Genomic DNA, 10,932 nt, shown 5'->3' on the forward strand with positions numbered 1-10,932 from the left:
AATCTGAAAAAGTCGAAAGACGCGTTTTGGACACAACATGTCAATGATTAGATAAAACTCTCGTTTGACATAATATTTTATCAACTTATCCATTTTTACTCACAGATTTGAATTTTCATTTTTTTTTCCTCTAGACTTTCCAGTCAATCTTCTTTTACTTTCACAAACGACACTTTTTGTTGTTTTTTCTGGAAATTACAAAATGTTACTTTTCCAAATATTAGTCACTTTGAGAAAATAGTTTACTCATACTCTAACTTAAAATGTTATCAGATTCACTATTTTGTTCATCAGTCACGGTTATATAAAGGATTATTGCGATTATCATCATTGTCGTCGACCTGCAAATTTATATAACGGTCTAAAAATTATTTGTTTTAATAATGAATATAATTTGAACAGAACAGGGTTAACTACTTAACTTTACTTAATTTCAAAATATCTTTCTCCTGTTTTTCTAAGTTTGGTAAAACTACTAAAACATTAGGACTGTATCAAAAGACATTTGAGTTCCTAATATTCCGGTGTAATCTATTCATAAACAGATCTCAAAAGACTCGTTCCCATGACTTTGGAAATTCTCTTCCACATTGACTCGCCTAAATTCTCACATTAACCAACCACTTTCCTAATTCGATGACTATTACATACTTTACCGTTACATATGTTGTTTTTGCCATGTGGCTATACAGTATAGAAGAACCAAAATAAACTATAGCCAGATAATGCGGAACTGTTGTAATCGGTTTTACCAAAGAAACCTTACACTGAAGTTTTATATAACAACATACTGAACTCACCATATAAACCTCTGGACACCATCTTCATGGCTCCACTTAAACGGTCTAAACAAGAACATTGCCATTGTAAACACATTAACAGAGACAAAAATAGTTCCGATGAGAAGCCAAGAGGCCAAGCCGCTGTTTCTGACACAGGAGTGAAGCATGAAGAGGTAAAACGGAATGGTGTAATATCTGAACTCGATCAATGGCGTAGGAGCAAGAACAGCGCACGTAGCTAAGAAATAGACCAATACCCATATCTGCCTTCGAGTTTTAGCTATAGAGTTGAGGACAAAGAAGTCAGGTTCACAATGCAAAAGAAATAGGGAAAAAGTAAAGAATCACATTATACTACAAGAAACGGTTTTAACATACCTAATAGAGTTAGGATTGAGAACCAAGAATAGACGTAAACCGGGACTAACAGGTACTTCATTGACCAATGAAAGTTGATAATCTTTCTCCATAGATAGAAGGGATAATGGCGATTATCCGCTAGAAGATATGGATGAGCCAAGCTACAAATAATTTTCAGAAAAGAAAGAGAGTGAGGGTTTATAGTAGAAGAGCTTAAGACGTTTTCAGAGGAGTCAAGAAACCGAACCTGAAAAAGTGTACAGAGGAGAATCCGGCAATTAGAGCTACAAGGCTAAGTAGCAGGCTTAAGGGCCAATTTCTATGGAGTTTTTGAAACAGATTTCTCAGTTGAACTACTGAGAAGTGTAGGGGAGCAGTGAAAAGAGCAGAGACCAGACTAAAATACATTATCTGCGCAAAATGCAGTGAAACTACATGAGCCTCTTTTGCACCTGTGAATTTGAGGTGTTGGATCAGTAAAGAGACTCATAAAGTTCCATTTCAACGAAATATGTAAACTGAATTGACATACCGAGGACTATACCCCCATTCCAGAGGATAAAAATACCGAACAGTACCACAACGACGATAAAAGGGCTAAACTTGACCAAAAGACTCCATTTCATATTCCAAGATGCTGAGAGTACAGCATAAGCATCATAGAGTAGGCCTGCATTTAATAACCTTCGATTTTGTAAGAGATGAGGAACATTTACACTTAGCTATAACTTTTCCAAACTTAAAACAAAACATGTAAACCAGCGTACCTGACGTATCCTCTGCAAAAGAAACAGTTTTAACGTGGTTAGAACGGTCTGAAGCGTCTGAACTGCTATCAGGTTTTCTTTTTCTAAGATTTGATCTCAGAGTTGTTCCTTTCATATCACTCGCCTGATGCAAATCTTGATTTACTTTTTCTTTCTCTTTCTGCCTCGTCGAGTCAAGAATGAAGTCTATAACACCTGAGCAAGCAACGAAAAGCATCCACACTACATTTGTTTGTCGGATAAAAACTGCTAAAGTGCCAAACTGCAAGAACAAACCCGTAATAAATTCGCCTACATACTAGTAACTCTAAGATCTAACAGAGTCAATACCAATTTGCTTCAAATTACTTACCAATGCACTGAGCATATATCTTTTCTTCAAACAAGCGAGGTACATGGCAAGAACTGCAGTTAGAGAAGCAACATCTGTATAGTAGAGGAAAGTGAAGAACCAATGGAGAGGGTAAAACGACATAACTACCGCCATAAAAGTTACTTTTCTATCACTGAGATTTGGCCCCAAGAATCTGATTATCTCATACACTAGAACTCCACACAACACTGCAAAAACAGCATTTGAAGACCGTAGGACAGACGTAGAACAAGCTTCTGCAAAGGACTGAGTAGTATTTTTCATCAACAACATCCCTGGAAACAAATTAGCAACATGTACTAGTGAAAGATAGTACCTGCAATATCAACATTCCCAAATCACAAAACACAAGTGAAAAAAATCCAGACTTTAAAGGTGACACTACTTGAGAAATTATATGATAATGATTCAAGAAGAGGGTATTACAATCCAGGTGGGGTAGTGATCATTGGATCCCAGCTTCTAAAATTCCCATTACAGTACTGCTGAGCTTGAGGCACATGGAATATTTCGTCCTGCAAAATTCAACAGATGTAGTCATCAAAACAAATCAGAGAGATAAATTGAAGAACCCAAATTCTAAAAAGGGGATATTTTTACCATGTAGGGTTCAGGAACAATGTGATTGACGATGATCGACATTGGAATTACCCATAAGCTCGTTATAGCTGCAACGGCTAATTTCCCCATAGTTTCCTCTAAATCACCGATAACGAATCAATCCGATTTACATTCGCGGATCAACCATGGGTTTTTGTGCCCTAATGAATAATCCACAACGGAAATCGAATGTTCCCGGAAAAAGGTATTAAGTGAACTGAAGAAGACGGTGACGGTGAGGTTTCGTCGGTGAAAAAACTCGGGAGGAGGAGGAGTCAAAATCGAAGTCAACATTTTAATATTGGGCTTTTAGTAAAAGCCCAAGTTAGATGTAACGAGAAAGCCTTGTATTTAGATATATTTATAATTCTCGTACCTTGAAAAGTAGGATATTGCTATTAGACCTCATTGTTTTCATAAAACCTTTTGGGACCCAAAACTTTTGGTGAATTATTCCGCTTTAATATTTTGTCAATTTCAGTACTCGTCGTAGATCAATTATCAACTTTATAATTGATATAAGCATTGCAAAGCTGTGTGTGTCATTATTATTATTTTTTTGGTAATAATGCCCAGCTGATATCGATATGACTTCGAATGAGTTTGCATGCATTACTTTATAACGAAAACGATATTCTAAAATCATCAGATTATTTCGACATAATTTCACATCTTAGTTCATATATGTATTAAGAGTTTAGTTATCGAGTTGTTTTTAGTTTTAAGTCTACAAATTTAACCGTATCAAATTGAGTTTGAAACTCTTTGCGGCTAGCAAATTCATAATTAAACCAAAAATTAATATGCATGTGCGACTTGCAACACAAAATTCCACAACTCATGTAAACAGTATGTAACTTCCGTGAGAATTTTCTCTCAGACAAATGGTCCATTATAATTTATTAGACTAAGCATGTCCTACACAAATAGACAACAAAGCTGTCTCGTGTCCTTCAGAATATACACTGCAAAGGCGATTTTTATTAAAAGATGTGGGATTGTGGGAATCACAAGTAAAGCTTTTGAAAGCATCTCTTGACCCAGATCCCAACCTTTATCTTAATTTTACTATACCATATATGTTTTGACTTTAGTTTATATTACTAGTACTTTTTTGAGGTAAACTCCATAAGTAAAAGCTGTTTTCTCGTTTGCTTACAAATGAAGACCTCAATAACACTATTAAATGCTTTTTCAAAAAAAAAAATAACACTATTAAATTGCATAAATTCACCGTGATCTTACACTTACTGATTATTTAGAGGGGGTTTTATGATTAAAGTAAGGTTTCAACTTCCACTAAGGCACTAAGTAGTTTAGCGAGGTGAATAATAGTTTGTTACTGATGATGATCATTGGATAGAGTGGGTAAAAAAACAAGCAAAAGAAATGGTCCCAAAATTTGCATGTGGGATTTGATTCAAATATGTCTAAGCAGCATTCGTTGATGTCATAAAGTATCTCATTTTCTTACCTCTCCACATGTGTAAAAAAAAGCAAACCACCTTTGCTATATAAAAAGCGAGAGAAACCACCCTCTTTGAATTATTATATATATACATATATCAATACATATACTTGATGACGTTAACAATCGAGCTTGGTATTTGTAAGAACTAGGAAAAGAAAATTCTGCATTAATATAATTTTAATCAGTTGAATCAATTAAGGGAAACCCTGATTATAAGTTTCTTATATGGTACAATCATTTTTAAAATTTACAAAGATTTATTTGTTTAGGATAATAAGGCTTTTAGTCTCTTCTTGGTTTTTATTTTTGGGTTAAAATTAAGCTAGTATGAGTATTTATGGCGATATAGAACAGCATATAAGTTATCATGCTCGCATATCCACCATTTGAGTCTCGCATAGAAAGTCTGATTTTTAACTTGTTATATTGTATGCTTTGCAGGAGTTTGTGAATTTCGATTGTACAATCTTGTTAATTTTTCAGACTAATAAAATGGTCAATGCGAAAACATGTTATTTGATCATGTTTTGCAACTTTCTCTCATGACCTTTAATAGTACTATTTACACTTATGAAAATTTCGTACTTGAATTGAGAATTGTTTCTCCTAATTTTGTGACCCAATAATATATTAAAATTTATTAAGCCAACCAAGAAAAGGTATATTAGCAAAACGTGAAAGATGGAGGACATGATAATCAACCATGTGCGTAGTCATCGCACCACATGCCTAGTCGCCAAATCTTTCATTATCCTTTGCTAACCCTTTTAATTTACTCACTTAATCCATACTTAATCCCCTAATTTAATATCATATACTTACATCTATATAATTCCACAACTTGTTTAATTGGAGGGTGGTTCTGGTGGTCGTCGTTTAGAGAGGTACGGCAAGTTTACCAAATCTGAAGTGGTTCACATTTTACGACCGAGGAATCCAAAGTTATAATTTTTCCACGAGTATACATCACTCATATATTCATTTATTGAAAAGGCAATATTTTCAAATGTTTATGATAATTAATAATAGTAACAAGTAAAATAACAACAGTAGTGATGGATGGATACAACAAATAGTATTAAAATGAAAGAAAAAAGAAAAGCACATTTTTGAACGGCGTGGATTGTTATTGGTTTCGAACATGAAAGGTTGCGTCTGAAATCTGGAGATCTCACGATGTTAAGGATATATGATTAGTAGTACTCATTATCATACCCCCGAATAATTGCTGCATTTAATAATAATCTTATGTTTTGTCCTCTATCATAAATCCGTAAACAAATAAAAATAGTTAAATTAAAATAACTGGTCGATACATGTAAAGGTTTACCTTGAAAACATTCTTACTCTTGTTATAGAAATCTACTAGGATTTAACCCGCGGGAAAATAATTTAATTTTAAAAATTTTAAATTTATATTGTATTCATTTGTTATTTTATTATTGTTTTATTAATTTTTAAAATATAAAATTTTACAAGTATTTGATATAAGTATTCAAAGTATATGATTTTTGTAGGATTTCAAGGTTTTAACCCGTGTAGTATATCTATATTCTAATAATACATTTATCTTCTGGTACACATCTAAAAGTGTTTAAAAAAAAAATCCACTTAACTTTCTATATGGGATTAATGCTACCTGTCTCACCAAATTTTTTTTATCAAGTTTAATTATGTTAATTGTTTTATTAAATTAGCATATTTTTATAGTTTATAGTTTTTTCATGTCAATATATATAATTTATAATAATTAATAGAATTTTATTTTTTTAGGTAACTCCTCAAAAAATAAAAAGGTTATGCAACAACAAAATTTCGAAAATATAGGAAATAAAAAGAGATTATATATTCGTGACTGATAAGGAAAGAAACAATGACAAGTATCAACAAAAATAATTAGTGCGGTTGAAGTCAATTATTAGTTGGTGATTCAATACTTGCGTGCACGATAAAGGAAGCATCTGAGAAAATTATGTTTTGACGATACTGGAAATTTTGTTTTTCCCTTTATCATAGACGACATCGTATGAAGAAACATGAGAGAAACATAGAAGTTTCAAAAATATATATCGCCAGGTCCCCATGCAAAGCAAAGGCACGTGCGTCTGATATGCATCAAAGTTTGTAGACAAATTATTTATTTCCTTTTCGTTTTTTTTATCGTTATGTTCATTTTCCATTTATTAAAAAAAAATCGTGCTTTAAAGATATAGGAATGTAAAATGCTCAAGTAGTAAGCAGAATGTTTTTTTCTGATCATCAAGATCCCTAGTTATTCTTCTTAAAGTCATTAAGACTAATCAAATCATCGAAACAACTAATAAATTATAGAATTTCATAGACATGAGAGTAAAAGTATTACTAGTTACTTTTGTCAACGAAATAATATTGCTTTCTTGTACTAATAATTAAATAAACACAAAACTGCTTTTTTGTAAATAGTTTTACTAGAGCTTTTAAAAAACTTCAATATATAAAAATTAAGAGCTCTATATATCATCTTATTTCTGTATCTTCCTGATTTTATTATTTTTTTGGTTATTTTTCTTGCATGCATGCATATATATTGTAAATTGTGGTAGTGCTAAATCTTATAGTTATAGGTGTTATAATTAAGCATTGTTAGTTGTGGTTCGTAAATGCGTTGATTTTCACTAGACAGTTATTTTTCTAGATTACTCAAAAAAAGGAAGACATATCCATGTATATATGTATATAATGAGCATATATAATAAAAACAAAATCAAATAAATTAACTTATTTTATGTAATCCCGCCACTTGGGAGACAGATCACTAGTTAGTTGAAATGGAGGCTTTCAAGCTTCCGATCCAACGCACGCAATCTCTTCTCTCTTCTCTCTTCTCTCTTCTTCCTCTCTCTCTCTCTCTTTATCTCTTTCTAAAACTTGTCGTCGTCTAATGGCAGAGATCTGCTGCGTCAAGGAGATCCAAGAAGAAGACGTCGAGAAGACCCGACCCGTGTTAGATCTCCCTGATCATGAAGATCCAACGGTCAGCGACGAAGATGGGTGCAAGACTCCAACATCGTCCGATCACAAGATTCCGGAGGTGACGTATACGTTATGCCCACCGGCTCCGAGAAAACCTAAACCGAACCGGTCTTCTGGTACGAAACGAAAATTAACGCCGGTTAATGTCGTTAACCGTATACCGATTGATCTGAGCCGTGAGATCGAGATGTTCTTCGAGGATTTGGACCGTAGGATCAAGAAGTCACGGAAACAATAAAGAACAAGATTGTTGCCTTATTGGTGGTAGTGATCGTTGCTCATTCCTAATTCTTGACTGTGTGGTGGTGGTAATTGATCCTTGAATTTTTCTTCTTCTTCTTCCTTTTTTTTCTGTTAATTATTTTATGTATAATTAATTAGCTAATAACAATAAAAGGAAATTATGTATCATTTAATTTGGATTTGTAGAACTGTAACAAAGTCAAAGCTCACATTTATAAAAAAAAAAATTCGTTTCAATGTCAACATTAAAACTTATGTTTTCAATGCATGTATTATGTATATATAGTAGTATAAGTTAATCTTTTTGAGATTTTTTGATATCTTTGATTTTTGGAGAGCAATAAACATTTTTATAAATAGTTTTAAAATTTTTTGGACCATTTCTCTACATTGTTTTGTTTGTAATCAGCATATCTAAGTTTTATTTTTGTAATTTACTACCAATCTAGCTAACTGCATGTCTCTATAGTTTTGATATAAACTTAATTCTTTTAATATAAAATAAATCTAAAGATAATAATGTATAATAAACACTAGCTAATTTATGTGAAAATATAGTATTTACATTATTCAGTTTCAAAGCTACTGTCTATCATACATTAGCTAGTATACTAATATTTCAGTTTGCCTCAAACTGAATAATTGCTCTAGCTAATTTATGTGAAAATATAGTACAGTATTTATTATATTTTCACATAAATTAGCTAGTATCTTCGGGTAGTTCTAATTAATTAGTTGTATTTATTATCTCAAAACATGTTCACATGCGACATTATCCACTTTCAAATTTTTATTAGATTATTTATGACATTTTTTTTTTGAAAAATACATAATTTTGAAAATATACTCCTACGTCTGAACTTTTTTGTTTTTACTATCAAGATTCAAAAAGGTAATTTTACACAACTCTATGTTCGTAAGTAATTAAATACTAATTTGTTTACCCTTTTTAACAAAATATATTTATTGGTTGACCAAAAAAAAACAAAATATATTTATTCTGATCCGGATCCGATTTACTCCAATATCTGACCCGTAAACAGGCCTAATTTGAAGGACCACATAAAATTGTTTCAAAAGAATGCCATCAGAGCCGGCTCTTTCACTCACTTACAATCCATTAAGCACAATCTCACTATCTTCCTACAAATTTATACAATCTCTATAGTTTGTTTAGTATTGTGTTTAGCGATGAAATATTGATTAATATAAGGCCACTAGAATTAAGGCCATTAGAACATGTAGAGAGAGAGCAAACACCTCAGAAGTGCAACAGCATCGAAAAAGCCTTGAAGATAAGAAGATAAGATGAGCTTGTTTTCATTTTCGCCTCCAGTAACAAAGAAGTGAAGGCCCTGGGCAAACATATAGACAATGATGTTATTGTCCAACAGTGTGTGATCAGCTGCACACAGAAGTTATAACTAAACATCACTAAGCGTTTTAAAGAGAAAGGGTCACCAGACAACAACAACAAACAGAGAACTACTTGCTTGGCTCAAATAGAAAAAGATAAATCATAAAAAAAACTTACACTAAAAAATGACTTAAGAGACAACTTAGTCGACTTCCTCGATCTTGGGGCCAGCACCACCCGAGGCAGGAGGAGCTTCATCGTAGTCCATTCCCGCAGCTCCTCCCTAATACATCTTAGCGATGGTCGGATTACAAACACCCTCCAACTCCTTCATCTTGTCTTCAAACTCGTCAGTTTCAGCCAACTGGTTACCCTCGAGCCACTGAATCGCCTGCTCAATCGAGTCCTCGATCTTCTTCTTGTCTGCTGTGGGAAGCTTCTCACCAAATCTTCTCGTCCTGGATGGTGTTCCTCATGTTGTAAGCGTAGTTCTCAAGAGCATTCGTGGCTTCAACCTTCTTCTTGTGCTCCTCGTCCTTAGAGAGGCAACTATAGCTGACAACGAATTGGTCCTTTATTAAGCTGAGTATCTTGAGAAGAAAAGATTGTTTTGGGAGACTTTTATTTTTTGTTTTAACTTTTAAGAAGTTTGCTACTTTCAAAAGTTGATATTTTAGCATCGTTGAATGTGAGACCAATTGGGCATTGGACTCCTTTAAAAGCGTTGATTGCATAACTAGGTCTCTCTGGTTCGTTTAATCGAACCTTTCTACTATGAGACTATCATTTAAGTCCCACTGTTTGAGTTACTGTAATAACTAAAGGTCACAAGCTCGCATGCCATGCTTTGTTCCACATCTTGAGGGTTTTCTAGAGCTATTATTATATATGCTTCTTAAAACAAGGCCGCAGCTTCTTCGCTCTCCTCAACCAATATGGAACTGCACATTAAACAAAACGATTACCAAATGAACCAATAGAAAATCACAGTTATTTTTTATTTTGACCTCAACTGACTTAGCCTTATTATTCCTTTTATATAAAAATAAAATTCAGGTATAACTGTTTATTTCAAAGAATGTATTGGTTAACAAAGGTGTATATGACCTTGTAATACATATCAAGGTAGGTGGATACACTAAGGTATTCATATAAGCCGAGCCATAGGAGCGCTAACAATAAGCAAATGAATCAAGAAACTACTAAGTTGTTAGAGAGGTAAGATCAGCAAAGGGAGAAATTTCATGTGTACCTGCCATATAACTCCTATGAAGTAGCCCGGAGTAGATAGATATGAAGCACCTCTTAATTGTGATACAGATCCAGGAATCGAGAGCCAATGATCACATAACAGGGAAAACACATACAGTATTTGACTATACCAATCTTTATGCCTCACTTGACATTACACATACTCCACAACAAACTTTGCATAATAATTAAAAGATATGGACACAAATTGAACTGTTATATATAAAAAAAAAAAATACTATGTCTAATCAGAAACAACGAAAAAATATTCCTAAGTTTGGGTTGTAAATTTGGTAAATTAATTATTATAAAATGGTTATTGGTGTAAATTTGATGTAGATTTTTGATTTTGGATATGGCAAAATACTTATAACAAGGTAATTTTTTGTTTTTTTAATTAACTTAGAAAGCAAAAAAAAAGAAAAGAAAACAAGAGAGGCCGACAAACTGTAGGCCCATTAAAGCAAAGCCCATTGTTAACCTTATATAAATATATATATATATATATATTGCGGCGTGGGTATACATCATCGTATCTTCTCTTTCAATCAGGGATATCAAAACCCTAGTCGATATCGAGATCCAACCAAGTTTGCTTATCTCTCAGGTAAAGTTCTCGCTTTTTTTGATCTCATGTTTCTTGATTATTAATTATTATTATTTTTATTTTTAAATAGTCTTGTGAAAATGATGGCTGCTTCTCCCCCCCCCCCCAA

At 33.0% G+C, this 10,932-nt stretch overlaps 2 protein-coding genes and 1 pseudogene across 2 annotated transcripts; 1 reads left to right on the forward strand and 2 right to left on the reverse strand.

The window, feature by feature from the left end:
* On the reverse strand, positions 567-3,177 carry LOC104768404 (dol-P-Glc:Glc(2)Man(9)GlcNAc(2)-PP-Dol alpha-1,2-glucosyltransferase-like). Its single transcript, XM_010492390.2, has 8 exons — positions 2,883-3,177; positions 2,709-2,797; positions 2,262-2,598; positions 1,910-2,171; positions 1,675-1,812; positions 1,390-1,594; positions 1,161-1,303; positions 567-1,062 (listed from the first exon to the last, which is right to left on the reverse strand). Exons 1-8 carry the CDS (start codon positions 2,970-2,972, stop codon positions 797-799), a joined length of 1,530 nt encoding a protein of 509 aa, XP_010490692.1. The 5' UTR covers positions 2,973-3,177; the 3' UTR covers positions 567-796.
* Positions 7,139-7,845, forward strand: LOC104768406 (cyclin-dependent protein kinase inhibitor SMR3-like). Its single transcript, XM_010492391.2, has one exon. The coding sequence runs from the start codon at positions 7,274-7,276 to the stop codon at positions 7,601-7,603; it is 330 nt and encodes a 109-aa protein (XP_010490693.1). The 5' UTR covers positions 7,139-7,273; the 3' UTR covers positions 7,604-7,845.
* Positions 9,168-9,969, reverse strand: LOC104768407 (annotated as a pseudogene).

This window comes from Camelina sativa, chromosome 20 (genome assembly GCF_000633955.1).
Source record: "Camelina sativa cultivar DH55 chromosome 20, Cs, whole genome shotgun sequence".
In the NCBI taxonomy this organism is placed as follows: domain Eukaryota; kingdom Viridiplantae; phylum Streptophyta; class Magnoliopsida; order Brassicales; family Brassicaceae; genus Camelina; species Camelina sativa.

Coding starts and splice junctions, on each gene's coding strand:
- LOC104768404 (XM_010492390.2), bottom strand. CDS start 2,972: ATGGGGAAATTAGCCGTTGCAGCTATAACGAGCTTATGGGTAATTCCA. Junction 1,813..1,909: donor TTTTGCAGAGGATACGTCAG/GTACGCTGGTTT, acceptor TATTAAATGCAG/GCCTACTCTATGATGCTTAT. Junction 1,595..1,674: donor GAATGGGGGTATAGTCCTCG/GTATGTCAATTC, acceptor TCAAATTCACAG/GTGCAAAAGAGGCTCATGTA.
- LOC104768406 (XM_010492391.2), top strand. CDS start 7,274: ATGGCAGAGATCTGCTGCGTCAAGGAGATCCAAGAAGAAGACGTCGAG.